Raw genomic sequence first — 24,203 nt, forward strand, 5'->3', positions numbered from 1 at the left:
CCAAAATGAACATGCTTAGTGTCCAGATGACTAGAGCAAAGTGAGCACAAGAGAAGTTAAATAAACAAAGGTCAGAGGGGAAATAGGGAGTGTGATCACCATAGAAGTTATTCCAAGTCATTGTAAAAATGTGTGCTTTGCAATATTATGAAAAACAAGTCACACTAAGGGGAGGTCACTAACGGGAGAGGGAGGGTAAAAGAAGGAACTTAGAATGTGAATATGGTTATGCACTTTCTATCCAAGAATGAATATAGAGTTTTTAAACCTGTTGAAATCACCATAAGAAGGGGACTAAAATAGGAAAAAAATAGAGGGGATGAACCAAATCGTGTTATAATATGTATATTCATGGAAATGTCACAATGAAACTCCCTGTAGAGCTATCTTAAATAAACAAAAATGGCATTGTTTTTCAAAAACAAAGAACAGTAAGGTAAAACAGGTCCTGTCCTGAGATTGGTACCAGTGGGGGTGGGGAAGATATAAGGAAAGTGTGAAGGAGAGTGAATGTGGTGGAAATACGATGTACTCATATATGAAAGTAGAAACATGAGACCTGTTGAAACTATTCCAGGAGTAGGGGTAGGGGGGTGGAGAATGATGGAGGGTGTGAATTCAACTAAGATACATTGCAAGCACTGTTGTAAATGTCACAATGTGCTCCCAGTACAACAACAATATGATAATAATTTTTTTAAATGTGTGTTTTGATTCTGAGGGAAAATGGAAACCGTATTGCAGGGTGTCAAGCAAAAGAGTGACATGCATAGTCTGAACTATATCAAAAGTTTGTTCATCAAATTTCCTCCAATTCTTTACATAAATTCATCAGCCATTTACACTGGAGACTGGAAGACTTTGCTGCCATTTCTTTAGGCTCATTATGAAGTTATTTAAAATATTTTCACTGCAGCGATTCACTTTCTTCATTATCAAAGAAGAAAACATTTGGTTTTCTGGAAGATAATTAAAAGATAAAGTTGGGTCTCAAAGCTCAGATTATTTTATTAGTGTTTTTAGCTCTCCTTTACTTAGGTCTTTTGTTTTTTCCATCTGTGGTAGTGGTTATATTTGCCTCTTATGACCCAAAAGAGTAACTGGGTTTTAGTGCTAGGACCTGTTGTTTTCACCAAGCAACTGACAGCTAACAAAATGGTGAGTGAAATTTTGGAACCTGTTTCACCACTGAAGAGAGACTAAAATGGAAACCTGTATTTGAGGAATAGCTCTGTAGGTGACTTATTACAAACCCAGCACCCAGTCACAAAAAAACGAGAGAAGGTAATAGATTTGCCAACCTTTGGGTAAGGTAAAGCAAGCATGGTCTCTCTGAATAGAACCAGGTAAACTTTTCTATCAGAATCCAATAGTAGAAGAATTTGCCTCTTTGGCATTGCTATAACCCTTCTGTACAAAATAAAAGCATTTTGAAATTCACAAGTATTTCACCAAAAGACAAAGAGATTTTGAAACTAAAACAACTATCAGGAGGCATTTCTTTTGTTCATTCATTTATTTATTCATCAATCCATCAGATGTTTACTGGACACCTATGACAGTGAAGCATCATATCATGGTGTCCAGGGAAACAAATGCATAAGAACTAGCATTCTCTCAAAGAGTTTATGAGCCACCTGGAGAGCCTGGACATAAATAACAGCAATATATGGTAGAAAGTGGTTATTTCTATAGAAATACAAGTATAAAGCACTCTTTTTTTTCCCCCCAGAGGAAGTAGGAGCTCTATTTACAGATATTACAAAAGCCTTCATGAAAGAGGTAACATTTGATTTGGTCATGAATTAAGGACTGCATTTGTGTACTGTGATGGAGGAAGTGCATTTTAGGCAGAGGGAAGTATCTCTGCAAAGGCACAGAGGTCCATGTCAGTAGTCACCTATGTGATAGGCAAAAAGTGCTAAACCAGAGAAGTAGCAGTGGAAATGAAAAAAGAGAAAAATGAGTTATTGCTGAGGTCATTTCATGGAATCCTAAAATATCTCTGGGGCATTTAACTGAAAGAAGTAGAGGGGAAACAAGTTTATTTGGTGTTTTGGTGGCAAAATGGTCATATTCAACAGTCTTAAGAAGTATATTGTTCCATGAAAGAAATGGACAAATAGCACAGTAAGCCAGATAAGTAAGTCCCCTGTTAAATGCGTAAGTGGCTTAGGAATAGGACAGGGTCACAAAACTGGGATCCAACTATGGATTACCCAGGCTGTATGGGAAATAGCTTTTGTTTTGTTTTGTTTTTGCAGTACTGGGGGTTGAATTCTGAGGTTTTCTTTCACTTGAGCCATGCCCCCAGTCTTCAGTTTGTTTTTCACATAATGTCTCCCCATTTTGCCTAACAAGCCTCAGACCATGTTCTTCCCTCCACCAACATCTGCTTCTCAAGTAGCTGGTAACACAGGAGTGTGTCACCACCCACAGTTTGTTTTTGAGATAAGATCTCATAAACTTTTTGCCTGCACTGGCCTCAGTCTGTGATCCTGCTATTTCCACCTCACAAGTAGCTGATATTACAGGCTTGTGCTACTATACTGGGAAAGTTGTTGTTGGGTTACTTCTCTGATTCAAAAAACAATGACATGTTATCTTGTTCATTGTCCAAAGCAATCTAAAATAGCACAATTTAAAGTGGCATCTACAGATTAACAACATTGGACTGACCTAAGGTTTTGTTAAAATGCATACTTTCAGGTCCTACCTCACATCATCTGAATCAGGAGGCAACATGACAGACATTAACCTTTGAAAAGTCTGTACTGAGCTAAAGTTCTTACTCTTTATTGAGGAAAAGACCGAGTAGGGAAGTCCATTTCCAAGGTCTGTAATTCCATATCACTGTCTCTTTGTTCACAGAGAAGTAAAAATTCAATCCAGCAAGCATTAGCTGAGCTCCTACAACATTCTAGATATTCTGCAAAGAATTTTGAAATGGTTTTCTAAGCCTTAAAAACTCTAAATGTCCAGATAGTCATAATATAGGATGAAAACTCCCCAAAAATCAACTCTGCCTTAAAAAGAGTCAAAACATGCAAGAATAAAGGGGAAAGAGATTGCTCCTGGATTATACATTGTTAAAGAAAAGTACATAACAATTCTTAATAGTCTTAATGTTGACCTAATCTTAGAGATAGTGATACAGACACAGAGTCTAAGAAAACGAAATAAAAAATAATAGGAGAGGAGAAATCCAAACTATAGAAAGAGGAGGTAAATTAATTGTAGAGGTAAATACCAAGAAAAATAAATTTAAAAATACTTTTAAAGTCTGTATAAAATTTAAAAGCCTGGATCTATTTTAACAAAGCTATTAATTTAAGGCATATTTGTCTTCAAGACTTATGGCCTTTGCAAAGTTCAAAAGTCTTTACATTGAGGTTACTATTCAGTGTAAGTGTCTCTTGGAACGTCATAGACAGTATAATCTGGCTCTGTGTGTGTGTCCGTCTATCTGTTAAGTTGCATCCTCTACCCTAGCAGATCCTTGTTTCCCTCAGTAGGTTGGTTTCAAATCTTGATCTCCACAACCCTCAGTGATATTCTCAGTCTTCCTTTTAAAAATATGATCACTAAATTTGAGATGTTGCTCTTGTTTTAATCCAAACTAAGCTGTCTTATTAAAAACATCATAATTTCATCCTGTGTGTGGGTATGTGTATACATGTCCATGTATGTGTTTTTAAATACATGAGGGATTGGTTTGGCTATTTCGATAAATTATAAGTGTCACTCTAATCCCCCATTATTAAAATAGATCTTTTCTTTTTTACTGAATTTTTAATTTACAGCATATGTGTATTAAAGAAGAGATCTAATGTAGGTCACCGGATGCCATCATGAATAATGGGAAAAAGGAATCCTTGCCCCCTAATGCTTGTTAGAGTGAAAACACAGGCCTGGATGCCTTATTATGCTTTTTGACTCAGGAGTCCTACAGATCTGCCCATGACTGCTGTGTGAACTTATTGTTCCTGCCAAAGATATCAGCTGGGGTGGGAACATTAATTCATTTTTACAGAGGCGTGACAATGATGTTCCTGAAAAAGTGCTGAGAGGCTGTATTTGCAAAGACAGTCTTCAAAAGGAAAAAAAAAGGGAAAATTGTTTTTAATGCTGTGTCTGGTTTTTCAAATCCAAGACCTTTTGTTCTTTGCCCCTTTTCTCTTGGTTCAGGTTTTCCTGGATTAAGAGCAGAGTATTGAATTAGAACTAACAAGACCTCTTTGTGTCCTCTTGGAGTCCTGGTACAATAGTAGTAATATTTCTTTGGGTGAACTTGGCACATTTTTGTGCATAGTGACTCTTACAGTAGCACAAAGTTTTGTTTTGGTTTTGGTTTTGGCCCCTCATCCTTGCCACACTGTGCTTGTTGAGGCAGTTTGCCTTGTGTACTGGCAGAGAGACCACAAAAGGGGTCCCAAATTCTCTGGGGAGAATACTTGAAACCCCCTCATATTCTAAACACTGCTAAGTACTTGCAAACCCAATTTAATCTCCATAGTCAATCACACAATGGCACAAGAAACTTTCCAAATGACCAAGCTGAAATAGGGAAACCTGAAAGGTACTTCAAACCTTTGCTAGATTATAAAACTGTCACCACAGACAACAGTGTGGAATGGCACTCTTCTTAAGACTGAGTGGGAATAAATGGAGCATGCTGGATGGAGCTGGCAAAGATGAGCAGGTAGACACTTTGATATTTACAAATCAGTGGCCATTTTGTCAGTATTTTCTGACAGTGACTTCTGTGCATCCTGCTTTCTAAACAATCCTTAAAAGTGACTCTCTTTCTTCTCACCCTCTTCACCTGAGGCAGGAACATCTTGAAACATCGATCTATTTGCTGCTAACTTTCATTAATTTTATCCATCCCTGAAGGTGGAGCTGCATTGGTGCCAGCTAATTAAGACCTATTTAGGGCATCTCAGAGTCCTTTATCTGCCTAGAATTAGCTGTGCTCTTTCTCAATTACTAGTCAATTAAATAATGTGCCTACATTTGCCAACATATTTCTGAAGTGGTACGCAAGCTGCAATTACCCACCTGCCAACAGGTAAGCAGACTATTGGCTCTCAGTGCTTCTCCAGAAAAGTTAACAATCTTTTTGCATCTGTACATGTGGCACATAATCCCATTCTTCAATGCTGAATGTGATGCCATGTGCCACGGTATGCCCAACAGCACCCCTAGGGGTTTCAGTCTTAAGATGTATGAATGCAAATGCACAAATGTCATCAGGCTAATATTATATTTGCATACCAATCATTCAAAAAGGGAAGAAACAATCCATTCTGGTCAGATTGCTTTGAATATAGAATTTTTAATTTAAAAGGTTCTGGAAGAAATGAAAGTTCTACAGAATTCATAATTCTGGTTTTCTAGAAGTATGTTAGTAAGCAAAACTATAAAGGTGACTACTGCCCAAAGGACCTAGAATTCCAAAGAAAACTGGGTCCCAGAAGATAAAGAAAAGGCAAGCACCTTCTCTTTCTAACCTGTCTGTCTTCCTTACAAGATTACCCTTTCTAATTGATAAGCCAAATAATTTTAGGTAGTAGCTAATAAAACAATTTAAATTTCATTTGGTTGGAAAATATTTCAAGATATCTGTAAGTTGGTTTAGATCTAATAAGCTCAGTAGAAAACACATTTCTTCTACTGCTTCATGCTTCTGCAGTGAGGGCTACCTTAAGACAAAAATGAAACCACTGAAAAAATGAAAAGATGCCTACCATAAGACAAAAATGAAACCACTGGACAAATGAAAAGATGACTACCATAAGTAGGAAGGTTATTTTTTTACAAATGACTTTGATGGCTTGAAGAAGCAAGCTGGGAAGAAATGTTTTCTTTGAGGAACTCCATCTAATAATTTTTCTGTCGTGACTTACTTTAACCACCAGTTACACATAATAATAGGGATTTGATCTCTCCATTAAAAACTTGATGATGAAAATGAATACTTTCTGGCAAGTTTTAGTAAGTGCAGTCGAACCAAACAAAAGTAAAATTAAATAAACACCTCTTCTTCCCTACTCACTCATGCCAATGTTACCACTTGACTTCCTCCTAGTGACTTAAGAGAAAAATACTAGAAACATTTTTAGTGATGTAATAAAAACCCACTTAGTGAGTTTAGACCTGTATCAATGTATAATCACATAAAACATATTCTTTGATGGAGAGTAATCTTAATATACTTGTACTAAACATAAAGCTTGTGGAGATATTACTCTAAGATTGCTTTGTGTGTATGTTGCAGGGTAAAGCAGATGAATTATTACACTGGTGTCTCTGGTGCCTGTGATTGTCAGCATGGAAGAAAGAAGAAACAGATGCAAGACTGGTGAGGTAAAATGAAAACCTAGTGATGCTCCCTGATTTTAATTGAAAATTTCAGTTTGAACTTGTAATAATTTTATACTTAAGCAATATACACAGCATATACTATTTATATTCTTTCTCTGTGCAATGTTAGGGTCAAGAAATAAAGATCAACTCAACAATAATGAGTACTTGTACAGAATTATGCCATATGAACTACTTAAAAGGAATCAAAGTTCTTTAGAGAAATGTTTGTTTCCAAGTATGCATGTAGCTATGAACAAGAAGAGCCTGAAACATCCTGCAATACCAGAAAACAAAGAAGCTATCCAAGACTATTAAGGTACATCAAGCGGATACAAAGCCAATTGGAAGAGTTTCCCACAGGCCAAAGTAGAACAATGAGACAATCTGAGCACGAGGGTTTAATGTTAATGAATTGAGATATCATGCTTCGAATATGTTTAAGTCTGTAAGTAAATATATAGATATTAACAATCAGGATGCTAGGGAATGACTGTATCAAAACCAGTAAGTAAAGAGAAAAGACTGGCACTGACTTTTATCTTTTGGTGACCATATGGTTAATGGAGGCAAGTTTCTCTTATGAAGTATATTCAATACATGAAAAAAGATATAATTAAATACCACCATTTTGCAACCTTAATAAATTCTTGTGTCTAGACAATGATCATTAATAGTTTCTAACATAAAAAGAGAGAAAACTAGGTAATATTCCTCCTGAAAGAAGTGCCACCTAATGGTCTTGGCAAAAATATCAGACCTGAATGCAATCAAATCTAACAGAAACACCAATGTAGAAGAATACCATGGAGGTACAATTAGAAAATGTGAATTGTGAAAAACGATGTGAAACAAATGAGTAGAGTTGTTGAGAGAGAGAGAGAGAGAGAGAAGGAAAAAAGAAGAAAAAGGAGGAGGTAGTGGAGAAGGAAGAGGAGGAGGAGGAGGAGAAGGAATACAGTTAAGAGAAATATAGGAAATGTATCCATAAATTATGATGTATGGACCTTATTCCAATCCTGATTTAAACTGTTAAAATATATTATTGAGATGACTAGAGAAATCTGTAAACTGATGAAACATATGAGGATGGTAAGGAAATGTTGATTTTTATATAAGAAATGGCACTGTATTTTTTTGGATTCTTTATCATTTAGAGAGATAAATTATTTATAAATAAAAAGCTATAATGCCTGATATATGCTTAAAATAATGCTTGGGGAAGGAGAAAGTGCATAGTGGTACACATGAAATAAGATCAGCTTTGAGTTAATAATTATTCAAGATGAACAGTGGCTAAACAGAGATTACTATCCTACTAGTCTCTGCTGTGTAAGTTTGTTTTCCTTCAGAAGTTTTTTAAAAGACTGCTGTTTGAAATTTGTCAATGAATGCCAGACTACCATGGGAAATTCTTAAGACAACACACCTTTATCACAGCTAAAGTTAGCATATAGATTTAAGTCATCCTGGTATCAGATAACAGCCTTTGAGGTCATCTTAGCCAACCTTATTTTCCAAATCAGATACTACCTAAATCACCTACTCTGTCCATTTCTAAAATACGTGCATAGTTGTCTTCTTCTGTCTGGCTGTAGTACCCAGAAGAACAATCAGACAAAAATGGACTCAATTAAAAAAACAGCAAGAATTCATCACAAAGTCATTGTAACCTTTTAAGAAACTTTAATTTTGGTAATTCTACCAATTAAATATTTCAAATTAATTTTACCAAGAGAGTAAAATTGCCAAGCAATTTTCTCACTATACAGCTCTTCTCAGCATAGACAATGGGAGAACAATTTCCCAAAGCTATTTTGTCTTCATTCCTGTTGTACAATCCACACATCAGTGACAGTGTTGTCTTACTGACAGATCACAGCAAAAGCCAACATAATACAAATTCATGGGAACAAGCACCATGCTGAGATTTTCTCTGATACCTCCAGATGACTCTAGGGCTTGCTTATGGTCATGACTGGCGGGAATACCCTGGGAGAGAGTTCTAATGAAAACCCAAAGATATCTAATTAATTGCATTGCTGTGGGCTAGTGAAGGACCAGAGGTTTCCAAAGCCCTTGAGAATGGTCATATTCATATAGAATGGTGCTACATGCGAGTGTGGTTTTTGAAGCAGCAGACCTACTTCCTTTATCTCTATTGCCTGTCTATTTGGATAGCTTATGGTATACTGATTCAAATCTAACCTTTGGGATTATTCTTGCTAACTCCAACAGTAGAAAGTTAACAGGAGGCCCATAATATGAATTTCAATGGTCTTGCATTTTCATTTGAAGCTGTACATTTTGGGTTCTCAGAAGTAGAAAAAGGTAAATTCAAATCAACCAACATTAACAGTTGGAAGTTGATCTATACAAGATTTTAAAATAATTATCATCATTGAAATTACATCCAGAGACACCAGAGACATCCTCACTCCAAGCAATACTCCAATACAGTTAAAACTTTAGATTTAATACTATTCAATATTATTCAGTGAAATCTATTCAGTGAAAGATACACATTTTTAGGAAATCAGAATGTGATATTGTAATTATAATTGAAGCTCAATTTATTTATGGTATTGCACAAACAGGCAAAATTCACAGATAATTTAAAATCTTAGCCATTGGTTTCAATATTTTACTACAGCAGTTTTTTATTAAAGCTAAATTATCAACCAAGACTGACTGATTTGTCATTCTGCTTCTCTCCCTATACTTGTTATATCTCTGAAGAGGAGGAAAAAATGGCAAGTGACTAAGTTGTAGGAGATGAGGGGGATGAAAATGGAGCAGAGAGGAAACAGGAGAAGGCAAGGGATGGGAAGAAGGAGGTAAGCAGGCCATAAGAAAAGGAAGTGGAAAAGGTGTTTCACAGAATGCTACCCAAAAATGGATGAAATACAAAATGCAAAGTGGTTTTTGGATAATCGAATGAAAGATATTTATACCTCACTTCTCTTCAATAATCCAACTCTTAATGATTTTGCATAAGTAATGCACAATTCCAATATGGTATTTTGCTTACCATGTTAGATACCAAGTTATGGTATTTAAGATTATAGGGTCTATTTCCATGCTAGAAGCTGTGCAATCTTATTAAATCACCAATAATAGACTGTTCTGTTTGTGGTCTCAGGTAAAATTTTTACCTCAAAATTTCCAGAAAAGTTTAAGTCAATGCATAATCCTGAAGTCCCTTAACATTTCTATGTTTTGAAACAGAAATATGTAGACTTCCTCTTTCAGCTGAAATCCAATTTAATCAATAGCAAATGAGCTACATAAGAAAAGATTTAAAGATATCTTGGAGAAGCATCCAGCATTTCTTGGAGTCTCAAGCCAATTAGAATAGAGAGAACAGAAGGCAGTGTAGGTGGAATTAATGGGACCTAGTTGCTGGCTCATCAAGTAATCATAATAGTCAAAAAACATGTAACAATCAGTTTAAAAAATAACTCTGTTCATTTGATAGCTGGCAAAAGGATGTAGCAAGAACTTATCATAAAAGACAGTATGGCTGCTTCAGAGAGGACTCACCTGTCTTTCCCAGTTTCCTTCTTAAAAATTCCATCACAGTAACTCATACGCTTCTCTGTGGTCACATAAATTTGGGCATTTGGATAGACATCAACCGTCTTTTTCAACATGTTGTAAACAATGCCATTGCCATCCTTCCTCATATTGCGGAAAGGGCCCCAAATAACATAAATAGTAGTGTTTGCTTCCTTGAAAAAATAGTCGGGGTTTTTCAGCAAAAGAGGTACACTAGTATGGGACACTACTCGGATCATGGTCATGCGTCCAACGTCTTCTTCATAACCCCTGGTGGGGGCATTGTTCATTCGCCAAATGCAAGATGACTGATCAATTTCATTTCCCACCTTCTGTCCAACCATCTGACCCGAGTTTGACACTATGGCACAATGGTCACAATCCAGTTGCAAAGGCTGTAAAATAGAAAGAAAAAGAAAGGTGGTAAATTTCACTTAGTCAAACAAGTTCTTCTGGGAAAATTGGTCAGAAATCCTATAATTGTCAAATGTGGAGCTATCAGAAACACATATATGCAATTCCTACAGTCGCTGCTATAGGTTATTCGATTGGCAGTATGCTCCCATTACAAAAGAAAACACATTGTTGAAAAATAATTTAACTTTCTGTATTCTCATGCTGGTTTCAAATCAGGTGTAAATCATTTTATCTTTTTTATTCTAAATAATGAATTTTTAAATTTAGAACTATAATTTCAAATAAAATAAGGAAATGTGGAAAGATTTGATCTCTGTAATAAGGCTTGTGGCTATAAAAGAAATGCAAATGAAACATATCCCGGCATCAATTCTGTATTTGGTTATATGTATGCATGGTTAAGGAGCAGTAGATAAAAATACAGAGAATTCAGCAGATGATGACGGTCTGAAGATTTTTCAAAACCCATAACTACTTAAGATAAATCCCTGGTTGGCAAAATATTATACAGGTTCTTAAAAATTTTCCCCAAGTCACCATATTCATTGGCCTTTCTGCTTACATTGATTCTAGATGAATATGGAAAGTCCTCTTTTAAGAATTCAGAGAAGCCTGTACACAGACCGTCTCTAGAGCTAGTCTAACTCCCCCATTTTTTTATTTAACCATGGAGTTAACAGAGACTCAGAAGTGAAGCATTAGTTTTCAAGACTTGTAGATGATAACAGCTGCAGTGGTAGATTCAAATCTAGATTTTCTAAATCTAGCTCTAGCTCTTTGCTTTGTTCATTTTTTCCTGCCTTTTTTCCTGCTAAAACAATCACATAAAACACTTTTGCTGCTTCTCTCCCACATGAAGAACTTGCCCTATCTTTAACACTGATAAAGAAACATGATGCTTTGGTTCTTTCCCCTTCTATTTGACTGCACATTTTGATCCTGAATTTTTATTGTGCCCTTTGGTGAGTTAACCTCTCTCACACAAGGTCCTGTTATTACTTTCCTTGTTGGGTTGTGTTCTAATTCATTGTTTAATTATACCTGTTTTCTAGATAGTGAGTTCTATAAAAACAATGTTTGTCTTCATTTTAACCACCCTCCCCAGAGGTCCCAGGAATACATTAAGTGCTTTACTGGTTGAGTTAGAATATAAAAGGAATTGAATCAAAATAATTTATTAGGAATTCAAGCACTGAACTTAATAGTAGGTAGAATTGTTGATTTAGATGAAAGGAGAAAAGCAATCCAAAAGAAACTTGTCAGCAGGCACAGTCTGTCACATCTAGGTGGATAAATTGAGAGATAAGTTACCTCAGAAAAGCCGCCTGGACAATTATCATACAATTGTAGCAGGTCACCTGTCATATGCACGGTAGGTTACTTGCACAGTACCTACCGTCTGCATGTACTATGCAGCAGTCACAGTTCCAAGTGTTAAAATTCAGCTATGAAAATATACACAAAAATCCCTGACTTAATAAAGCTTATCTTCGTTGTGGGGGTGTAGGAGGAGAACAGCATAATAAATAAATTAGCATTTTGTATAATATGTGAAAGTGTGATTAGTTTTAAAATAGAGAAAATTAAAGCAACAAAGGAAGTTAGGAAGTTGTGTGCGGGGGTGAGGTGTTGATGGAGTGAACAGAAAAAGGCCTTGCTGAGACAAATCTTTAAGGAAACACTTTAACAAGCTGAAAGGGCTGGCTGGACAGATATTTGGGGGAAAGTCAATGTATATACCTCAAAGTAGGACAGAAATAATAGGGAGAGCCATGTGGCCTGGCAGAGCCAGTGGAAAGAGCAAATAGGTATTGGGGACAGAGACAGGGGGGTGAGAATCATTTAGGGCCTTGGAGTTCTTATGTGGTGAAGAGGTAGAGGAGGGCTCTGAGGAGAGTGACTGATCTGAGAAATATTTTAATAAAAGGCAACTGTTACCATTCCACCAAGAGAGGACAGTGGTCGAACCATGGTGAAGAGCAAAGGAGGTGGAGAGAAGCTAGTCACATTCTGGATGTATACTCGAAGCTAGAGCCCACTGGATTGACCTGTGGACTGAAGGTATGAAGGGGGTTGTGAAAGAAGAGTCAAGGATAATTTCAGATTTTTAGCCTAAGACATGGGAACACTGGAGCTGCTTCGAACTGAGGAGAAGAGATGGATTCAGGAAGCAGCATCAGGGAGGAAAACCAGTTGCTCATTTCCAAACTAGGAAGACTGGAGACCATTGCAACAAGTGTCATAAGGAAACTACTCTGACTGCTTTAAAAAACTTCCCTGCCCTAATTATTAAATTAATATGAATTCATTGTAAGAAATTTGAAAAATTAAAAAAGAAGTAGATAAAAAAATATGAACTGTTCATATTTACATCACTCAGAAGCCACTACAAACATTTCATCAGATTTTCCTATTTCTACCTATATTATTTTGGACAGGTCGGGAAATACCACTTACACAATTTGGCACCATTGATTTTCATTTAATTTCATGTAATTAACCTTTCCCTTATTAGCAAATAATTCTTACAGATAATTTAAATGCCTGCTCATTATTCTACTATATGAACATGATATATATATATATATATATATATATATATATATATAATAATAATTTATTATTATTATAATAATTATAATAATAATATATGATTATAATATGATTATAATTATTATTATAATTATAATAATTATTATAATTATATTATAATTATAATTATTATAATTATAATTATATTATAATTATATTATAATGATTATAATCATTATTATAATGATTATAATAATATATCATATATATATATATATATATGATATATATATATATATATATATATATATATATATATATATAATATATATATATATATATATATATATATATATTAGTATCTAATTGACTACTGCAGGGTATTTAGGTATTCCCTGATTTTTTTCTACTTTCAAAGTGCTTTGATAAACATACTTGGTTCCCATTGTATTTTGGAGGTTAGCTGTTATTTTATTCATTTAATTTTGTTTCTTTGATTTAGTTTTTATTGTGTGCTTATAAAATACATCAGACTGGCAAAGGCATCTCTTTATTTGAATTGTCAAAAGATAATAATTTCAAAAAACTTGACTTGCAGAATCCTCAAAAATCCAGTTGTTGTCTTTTGTGGTGCTAGTGATTGAACCTAGGGCCTTGCACATGCTAGGCAAGCATTCTACCACTGAGCTATAACCCCACTTCAATTTAGAAGGTGTCTTAAGACTCTGCTATCAAAGGGGCTGCCTTTCATCTCTGCTGCCATGAGGATTCTGAATTAAGGGAAGCAGCAAGTGATGAGCGCCCTAGGCTAGAACAGGTTTACTCAAGGTGTGTGAGTATGTCAGAACACTTGGAAATGTGGCTTTATAGGTTAGTGCCATAGTGGAAACTTTTCTTTAAATTTTAATTTAATTTTATTGTTTTTACATTTACTTACATGTATATACATTGTTTGGGCCACCTCCCCACCCCACTCCCTTCCAGGCAGGATTCTCTGATTTTGTTGAAGAGAAAACATAGGAGATAATAAGAAAAGCATAGCATTTTTTGTAGTTTGAGATAAAGACAGCTATACAGAGATATCCCCAGTGCTACTTCCACACACATGTGTACATTCCACATTGGTTCATCTCTACTAGACCTCTTCACTACTTCCAATAGTGGCCTTTGCCAGTTTAAGATTACCATATTGTGAAAACTTTTTATTAGTGGGTAAATGAAGGCACAAGAGGGTGTCTTTTGAGGTCAGGCATTGACCTAAGAACCTTCTTCATCCATTTAGGAGACTATATTTTAGATAATTAGGAAGGATCAGTGTTCTTCCAGACAGGCAATTTGTGGCAGAGTTTGACATCCACTACACATAGCTGAGTTTTCCAAATTCACTTAGAGATGCAAATCAATGCCTCAGTTAAATTGTGTATGTTGTATACTCTAACTCATCACCAAGATGCATATGGTGGAGGGAGGTTGCATTCCATTTACTGTTGCAAAAAGATGCTTCATTGGATAATTCAACTGTGTTTGGGATATAGCCTCCACAAAAATAAAAAAATCAAAAAGAAGAAAGAAAAAGTCTTGGATTTGTTCTATAAAATACAATTATTTGCATTGAATTTCCCAGTCATTAGAGTGAATTAGCTGGTTCTACTATATTAGGCTTAATTTAACTAATAAGAATCAGCGTACTGGTCTCACTTGATGATTGTAACCTCTGAAAGTGATCCATTAAGACATCACAATCTGTTTCATGACAACACATTGGGATGCCACAGCTGTGCAGATTATGAGGTCAACAGCTGACTAACTACTTGAGGGCAAACAGTAGGAACAACAGTCTCTTGTTTATATGACAAATACGGGATTTGGAAGAGTGCTGGAAATGCAATGGTTTTGGGGGTAGATGATGATCCTTGAATTGTCCCCTTCTTTTTACTATCTCCTGATCACATTGTCACCATGGCTAGACTTAGAATTTCATATGTGGATACATTGCCACAATCCTGTCTAGCTGTCTGACTTCATGAATGAGGTGCCAGGTTGAATATGATGACTGCTCTACTTGCCATGTAGTTATAGGAACCAATTTTGAAATATGGTGGGAATGGAGGGTCCCATGAATGAAACATTCCTATTCATAATCAGAAGCTTGAGGCCACAAGAAGAGCTGGTGAAGTCCTAAGGGATGCAGTTAGGCCTAAGGGACACTTTTTTTTTTTTCATTCATATGTGCATACAAGGCTTGGGTCATTTCTCCCTCCTGCCCCCACCCCCTCCCTTACCACCCACTCCGCCCCCTCCCTCTCCCCCCTACTCCCTCAATACCCAGCAGAAATTATTTTGCCCTTATTTCTAATTTTGTTGTAGAGAGAGTATAAGCAATAATAGGAAGGAACGAGGGTTTTTACTGGTTGAGATAAAGATAGCTATACAGGGAGTTGACTCACATTAATTTCCTGTGCATGTGTGTTACCTTCTAGGTTAATTCTTTTTGATCTCACCTTTTCTCTAGTTCCTGGTCCCCTTTTCCTATTGGCCTCAGTTGCTTTTAAGGTATCTGCTTTAGTTTCTCTGCATTAAGGGCAACAAATGCTAGCTAGGTGTCTTACCTATCCTCACCCCTCCCTTGTGTGCTCTCACTTTTATCATGTGCTCAAAGTCCAATCCCCTTGTTGTGTTTGCCCTTGATCTAATGTCCACATATGAGGGAGAACATACGATTTTTGGTCTTTTAGGCCAGGCTAACCTCACTCAGAATGATGTTCTCCAATTCCATCCATTTACCAGTGAATGATAACATTTCATTCTTTTTCATGGCTGCATAAAATTCCATTGTGTATAGATACCACATTTTCTTAATCCATTCATCGGTGGTGGGGCATCTTGGCTGTTTCCATAACTTGGCTATTGTGAATAGTGCCGCAATAAACATGGGTGTGCAGGTGCCTCTGGAGTAACCTGTGTCACAGTCATTTGGGTATATCCTAAGGGACACGTTTGATGCCACCTTCAAACTACTGTAAGCTACTATAAAAAAAGAAATATCTTTGCACAGATGGCTGGCTTGACCTAAGAACTGCCTTATCTAGTTATCTCACTTACTTTTATTAGCGATGTTGCTACATCTTTTGATCTCGATTTTCTTTGTTAAAGGTACTGCTGTTTCTTGAACTGTTTATATTTGATTTGGGGGCCTTGTTTGAAAATATAGTCCCTACATCTTCACTGAGTTACTCTCTCTTTCTAGATTGAGGACCTAAATTTTCTAAGACCTTTGTTAAGATCTATCTGGTTCAAAAAAAATCCATCTGTTTCCAACTTATCAAGCTCTATCTTAATTTGGAATTCTTCTTTTCAGTTGAATTATATATGGTTTTTGTTCATTTTCACTAAAACACATGTGCCCTTTATCTTGTTTCTTGTATACTCTAATCATATTTCAAAACTTGTTGGGCTTGGGCTGTATCTAAACTAAAAGTACCACAAATATTCAACAGATCTTCTTTGGAAAGTTATGTCACTGTTACAGAAAGGTCACAAGTGTCAAACACTTTCTTTTATTTTGGATCTAAAATATTGATTTTTTTTTTGTAACAACACTGTATTTGTTTTGGGGTATTTTTACCTTCTGCAAGAGTATACAACTGCACATCAATATATCCATTTAAACACACTCAGTTTGAGAGTTAAGAATTTGGTAACATCTATTGAACAACCAAATAATTTTTATTTAGTACCTAACTGCACAAAGCATCATGAAGGGTAAGAAAAATTTAAAATTCTAATCAAGATGAACTTCAGTCTCAGTACACAGCTCTGAGGTGTGAGAGAGAAGTTCTGTGATCAACCAAGATCAATTTCCATACTGTTTTGGAGGCCTAAGGGATTGCCTTGAAAACCAAGGCATCTCTTGGCTAAAATGAATCTTAACACCTTGCTTCCTTGCAAGAAAAAAGAATTCTTGATTGTTAGCTGGAGCATACAAGGAGGGTAAGAAAGAGTAAAAGAAGAAATGGTATGAGAGAAATTATAAGTATAGGGCACATTTTTTGTGTGTGATTGAAAGCCTGTGATGGCTCAGTCATACTGCTCAGCATTTTATTATATTATCCCACTTAATTTTCAAAATAGATTTTTTAAATGAGTTTGTTTTTATTTCTTATTATAGAGTTGAACAAATTAAGGTAGACATGATGACCAATAACAGCAGATATCTTTCAGGTTAAAAAGAGGAGCATATGCTATCTGTCATGAAATGCACTCACAGTAGCATAAAGAAGTGGGGGATATTAAAGAAAGTTATCAATGTACAGTATTCTTCACATACACATATGCAAATACCAAGTGTCATTCAGTACATTAAAACATTAATTATAAATTAATACTTTTAAATTTGTTGCTAGTGAAAAATTTTATCAAAATAGAACAGTCTCCATGGATAAAAGGCTCCACAGGACTGCTAGAATTCACAAATAAGGGAGGAAACCAATCTTTTCTGGTAATAGTACTGGCACGGCATAAGAAATTATGTATAATTTTTTTTCTTAAAATTTTCAGTTTCTAATTTGGCTGAAATTTCATGACCAATTTTATTATGCTTAAAATGGTCCTTCACATTTGCTTTCTCAATTTGCTTTTCAAACTGTTTCTTTCACAAAAGTAGCATGTTGGATTTCTTTCTCAAGCCATAAATGATCAACATCAATATCTGAGAGGAAAAAAAAGACCATGTCAAATAATTTTGTTTTCAAAGCTGGTCTTCAAAGCTAGCAAGAATAGCTCCCCTTGCTCAAAAGCCAACTTGAGGTGCATTCACTTTAGGAACCCACAATGGTTGTTTCAAATTCATTGTCAACCAAAGATAGTCAGGCCATTCTCTAACTCATGAATCACTCTTTCTTTGGTACTTATGAAGTTCCAGAATACTAGGATACTCTGTTCCTATTGCAGGTCACTTTACACCATACATCCCTTTATTTTTATTTTATTATAAGCACAAGCATTTGATAGCACATTCATGAATTATTTTTTTAAATACTGAAAGAATGCAAGCATGAGGGAATTGATTCCCTAAGAATGTCCTATGTCCTTGATAGGAAGAGTGATAGGAAAGGTGTAGATGTTCTCGCTTTGTAAAAGTCCGAAACATTTTAATAATTAGTCATTTTTATTTCCTTGCATTTAAACAATATGCAGACTCCAGACATCATTATACCACGATATTACCAACTGATCCTTGCTTGACAAAAAGGAAGGAAGGGAGGAAAGAAGGAAGGAAGGAAGGAAGGAAAGAAGGAAGGAAGGGGGGAAGGAGGGAGGGAGAGAAGAAGGAAAAGAAATGGCCCAAACTAACAGCATACACAGGGGCACACTCAGGTGGTGGTGGGCTGGCTCACTCTTCTACATTAATGTTCATCTTGTTCCTGCAAACTATCCTGAGAGAATTCCTTGTTCTCTTTTAGGGTTTGAACCTGAAAAATTGCCCTATCTTTTTTGAATGACATATTGGAACAACCTCAAACCACTTTACATTTTAATCAGAAAGAAGAATGAAATATTTAAACTTTACTTTTTTCTCTCTGAATAAGCTTATAGGCAATGAAACAGACAATTAAAATCTGTGAAATAAAACCTACAAAACAGTGAGATTTCCCTAGCAAAAAGGTATGGCCACAATGAAAGGTCACCTGTCAACCAGTTCTAGTTATTAAATCTCAGGTGGCTCTGTGGAAAACGAAGGTCAAGACATTAAATTATGAAACAGTCAGGATTAGAAAAGGTCACCAAAAATCTAAGTGAAATTTAACCAAACCTGCTAATTCTACACCCTACTAGAAAGCAGAAACAGCCAGGCATACAGCAACACTGGATAGCTCAATTCTTTTTCCCTATTTTAACCCCAGAGTGAAAATGAATTTCTATTTGATGCTTTGAAATCTGAAATGAAACCTTCTCATCTCAAATAAAAACAGGAACTTCGATAAATATTTCAGAACAAAAATCATGTTTGAATTGAACAAGCCTAAATTATTAAAAACATTGTTGTACGCTACTCTAATGGTTGCTTTCATTTCAACCGTAAAAATGCAATTTAAAAAATAAGAGATGGGGCACTCATGGCACCTTAAATGCCTTACAGGACAATTAGCAACTCACCACTCACTAATTTACTGCTTTAATGTTGAAACAAATGAGATCCATGTTTTTCATCATCCAATTTGAATGAATTTGAACAAAGCACATTGAAGAAAGCTCCAGAGGCACACTCTTCGGTTTGCTGTCATTTATTCCTCCACTCTTACTGAATGTCTTTAGAGTTTTAGTTTTAGAGGCTTCAACATGTATAATGATGCCATTGGGGAATAGATTTTGCCTTTATTCTCCTCAATGTTCTTTGAGGTCTTTCAAGTGAAAGGTACAAAAGAGGCATTAACAATCTGGCATTGTTTTTGTTGCTTGACAAAGAAAAAATGTATTTTAATTTTTCCCATGTTTCAGGAATGATTAAGCAAGCTGTTTTCATCTATACTGAGTCACTTTCAGCAGACCTCTAACTGTGAGCAAAGAACTATGAAGACTGTTCTAGAGAGAAATCAACACAGTTCAGTCAAGGCAGCCTGTAAATATACTTCTTAGCACCTCCACAAACCAGCATCTTCCAGTTAATGCAGCTTTCAGAAGCAGTATGTATACATCACACACTATGAGTAACAGCAACATAAAAATACAGATTTGATAACCCACTGTTTGGCTCTGACTCTCTGTGGATTTGGGATATAGCATTTACTTTGGTTTCTACCTGGTGGCATTATATCCAAGCATAAAATTTAATATGGGGGTGCATAAAAATGTTAATGTCAAGAAATAATTCTACAACAGGCAACATAAAGCTATGCTTCTCAGTTGCCATAGAAGATATGTTCCTTTTATTTGGAAGTTCCTCAAGGGAATGGAACTGTCTAATCATGGAGCTGTGCCAAGAGAAAGCAGCCTGCTTTCTCTAAGCTGGGAGGCAAAAAAAAAAAAAAAAAGAAAAAACAACCAGGTCTTCTCAAACCCCAAAGGAGTTTTTCCCTGAGGACTGGAATAAGGGAAATAATTTGTATTGTACTATCACAATTGGAAAATATTAAATGTTGACTACTTGTAGGTTAATTTACCTTTAATTTATTTTCTCCTCTCTTCAGGAAGATAATCTCAGAACCTGCTGGTAACATACAATTCAGGCATGTCACATATAGAAAGAAAACTGATGCAATGGTATTTGTAGGGACATAGTTCTCAACTTACTGTACATTATAGTGATCAGGAGATGTGTCATATATAATAATGGCTGGATGCCACCTTAGTCTAAATGACATGCATGGCTCCTGATGATGGCAGCACACATTAGTATTTTCTTTTAAAGTTCTACATGATCCCCATTGGAAGATGATTTTGAGGGACATTGTCCTAGAGAAATTAGAAGTGATGAAAAGGAGAGCAGACAGTCTGATCAAGGGGATGAAAAAAATGGCAAATTCGGATCCCTGGGAACCTAAAAAGAGAAGATGCAGGGATGTGAAATCCTACCTAGTTAGTCTTTTAATTATTACAGATTGGCAAATAACAGTTACACATGAAATTATTCCTGGAAGTCAGACATTTTGAAGAGCAAGTGGAGAAGATACTGGAAGCTCACATGTAGTACCAAGCATATAGATTTTATGTCCCAGGTAGTCATTTGCTAATTATATAGCATTACAGCTTTGCTTTACATTCAGGCTAGAGTTTGCTTTGGAAGCAAGGAAAATCATGTTATCTTAAAAATTCTCTTAACTGTCATGTGGAATTCCTGTCAGCATGCAAGACTAGTAGCAAATGGAAAATTGATTGATATTCCATCAATAAATTTTTTAATTGGTCTTGTTTCTAGCTGGTGGATGCAGTGGGTTTGTAATTTGAGTGGAAGGGGTTGGTAGAGATGGAGTGATTGAAACTCTAAGAGAAGGCTCCACTAGTGGATAGTAACACTCAGTAATTTAAGAGTATAGTTGGGTTGGTAGCTTTGAAAAGGTAGAGTTTTCTTCTGATAAGACAGGAAAAAACAGCCAAGAATGAGGGGAGAACCAAATAACCATACAAGACAGGACTACAATTAGAGTTTATTCCAGAGTCTCTTATATTTCCAGAAGGCAGATATGAGTTAATTGTAGAGAGGCAAGGTGCCTGGAAGTAATGTTACTGGGCTGCAGAAGAAGGAAAGATTTTTTAGAAAGAATATTTTGAGCAAGGGAGTTAAATAAAAAGAATTGTCAATAATGACTCAGTTGGGATTTAGAATTTATAGATGGGTGATAAACCCACCATAAGATTATGTATTCTTTCCCATAATGATCAAGAGCACAGAGGCAAGATAAGAAAGAAGCTATCTAGATTGATCCAGGGCTAGAGATTGTGGGAAGTCATGTACAAAAAGTTATAAAATTGCACATAATCATGGACACTAGGAAACATGGATTCAAAGTTGAAAGTGGATGGAAATAGTAGCAAGTGAGAAAATGTAAGAGATATGGAAGGTGAATGACTTAGTGGAGTTATATACCTTTGTGAAGAAAAGAAGAGTTATGTTTACTTTGTAGATCCTAAAACTAGGCTTATATTAGGAATAAGGAAAAGAAAAGTGGCTTGCATAGGCTTTGAGTTAAAGGTCTATGATTCCAACTGGGTACAAGCTTAGGGAGAGAAGTTGTAGTATAAATTATTCCTTCTAGTATTGAAATGCAAAATCAAAGCACAGAGGATATTCCACTTGGTTGTTTTGAAAAAATATATACCATCAGGAGAACTTCTACTTCAATAATATTAATTTACAAAATTCAAACCAATTGTTCCATGGAAAATAACTCAAACTGGAAAAAAATTATCCCTTTAAAACCATCAAGAGTCCTAATAAGACGGTAAGGTACAGCAGCCTGGATACAACTGCAGTTCACTAATACAAAGGGTTACTTTTTGCTCCAGGGGCATCTGTGGCTCTGGAAGAAGAAGCTGACTTCTGTTCCTGGGAACCTCTGGAGCCTTAGGAGGACAGAAATTCAAACCCTGAGCTCAATAAGGGTAAATCCTAATTCCACTTTGAACTAAGATTCAAGGAATTTTAAGATCTATCTTAAATTAAATCTGAACTGAAATAAACCAGTCTTATAAAATATATCATCCTGTGTCATGTCAACTGGTTGTCTCCAGGAATTTCAGTTTTGTAAATTATATTATGAGGTTGTGAATGTCCAATGATCTCAGACAATTAGAACAAGCAAAGAAAATTTTTTTCTAAGGGAAAATAATTACCATCCTTGGCCTAAAATCGTTGCAACAAATAAAATTTCAAGTACAATGCCTGATAGACACAAAAAAGCCCAAACATATGAAGAAGAAAAAAACCTGTTGAAGAAAACAGTCATATAAGGACCCCACAAATGGCATTATTGGACAAAAACTAAAACTAAAAAGACTCAATCTCAGGAAAAAAAAAATATCCACATCTAAACATACCGTAGTGAAGCTTCATAAAAAAGCAAAAACAAAGGGGAAACTGGAATTAAAATTACCATAAAGGAGCCTATAATTTGAGAAAGACAGTAGTTTACTTTTAGGTCTTATATTGTCATGGGAAGAGATAGAGCATATTAAATGTCATTATATTTTCATAAACCTAGGATGGCTAGGCTTTCATAAACCTGGGGCATCAACTTTGTTTTTGAAGTCTCACTTTCTTATATCTTTAAAAATTATTGAGAACTATAAGATCCTTTATGCATGTGACTTATGTAAATACTGATGTTTAACACAGAACTTGAAATAAGGAAATTTTAGGATGGCTATCAGTTCTTTTACACTCAACAATAATATAGCCATTTTATATTAACATTAAGAACATTTCTTATAAACGTAACTGTATTTTCCAAAATAGTGAAAAAAATAACATTATTTGTATTACATTTATGCAAATTTCTTTGTTTAGCTTAATTGAAGACAGCTGGATTCTTTCTATTTTTTTTCTTTCAATCCATCATGACATGTTGTTTTGGCTAAGATAGATAAAGAAAATTCAGCTTCACATACATATGTAGTAGGAAGAAGGAGGAAATTGTAGATATTCTTTTTGAATCTATGCCAAATTCTTAGGAACAGCAGGTTTTTAAAATTTAATTAAAGTTTTTAATTAGCATACATTAATAATATGAGGGGAAGTTAATGTGATAATTCCATACATGTGTACAGAGTACTTGGAATAAGTTCACCCCTTCCATTGTATTTCTATTCCTCTTTTTCCTCCCCTGTTTCAAACAGTATTTTGTGGAAGACATATGTGCATACGAGGTATACTTCATTCTCTTCACAGGTCAGTAATGTTTCCTTTCCTCTCCTCCTTCTTCTGCTGTTCCCCCATAAACAAGCTTCCATTTATATTTACATTTGTGGCCCATTATTGTCATCATCACCATCATCATCATCATCTTAGGTCTAAGTTGCACAAAAGAGTGAGGACATGATATTTGGCCTTTAAGCTTGGGCTTATCTAACTCAGCATGATGATCTGTATTTCCATCCATTTTCCTGCAAATGACATACTTTCATTTCTCTTTATGGCTGAGCAATATTCCATCGTATGTCTGTATGTATATATATATGTACATATATGTATGAGGATGATAACAAAAATTGGTCACAAATATAGATGTATATTTCTTCTTTATCCATTTGTCATTTTTGGGCACCTTGGCTGATTGCACAATTTATCTATTGTGAACAGAGCTTGCAATAAACATTAACATTTCTTCACCTACTTAGCCATTTTTATTTCTTCTTTTGAGAACAGTCTGCTTGCTCCATTCATTTGCCCATTGATTAACTAGATTATTTGTTCTTTTGATATTTAGTTTTTTTTTTTTAGCTCTTTGTGTATTCTGGATATTAATCCTTTATCTAATGAGGAGCTGGTGAAGAGTTTCTCCCATTTTGTGGGTTGTTGTTTGATTGTGGTAATTGTTTCTTCTGATGTGCAGGGTCTGCTATATAATCAAGGCTAGCTATGTGGCCTTGAACTAGCAACTCTTGCCTCAGTGTCCCTAGTGCTGGGGTTATAGTCATGAACCACCATATGCAGCTATCTTGCACTTTTCATGAATCTTTTATTCATGCATGATTTTTGTAATATCAAATATTTTCCATTTAAAAGTATGAGTCCAAGGAGTTATGCAAGTATTCTAAATGTGGAAGCTTTCTATTATATGTTTTTTGTCTTAGTTTATTCGGGTTGCTATAACAAAGTACAATAAACTGGTTAT

At 35.4% G+C, this 24,203-nt stretch overlaps 1 protein-coding gene across 3 annotated transcripts in view; it reads right to left on the minus strand.

The window, feature by feature from the left end:
- Positions 1 to 24,203, minus strand: part of St6galnac3 (ST6 N-acetylgalactosaminide alpha-2,6-sialyltransferase 3) — a 537,916-nt gene that overhangs the window by 203,810 nt on the left and 309,903 nt on the right. For all 3 annotated transcript variants that reach the window (XM_074079738.1, XM_074079740.1, XM_074079739.1), the window contains one exon: positions 9,910 to 10,319. In XM_074079738.1, coding sequence (XP_073935839.1) covers positions 9,910 to 10,319 — 410 coding nt within the window. The remainder of the gene's footprint in view (positions 1 to 9,909; positions 10,320 to 24,203) is intronic.

The sequence above is a fragment of the Castor canadensis genome, chromosome 7, assembly GCF_047511655.1.
Source record: "Castor canadensis chromosome 7, mCasCan1.hap1v2, whole genome shotgun sequence".
Taxonomy (NCBI): domain Eukaryota; kingdom Metazoa; phylum Chordata; class Mammalia; order Rodentia; family Castoridae; genus Castor; species Castor canadensis.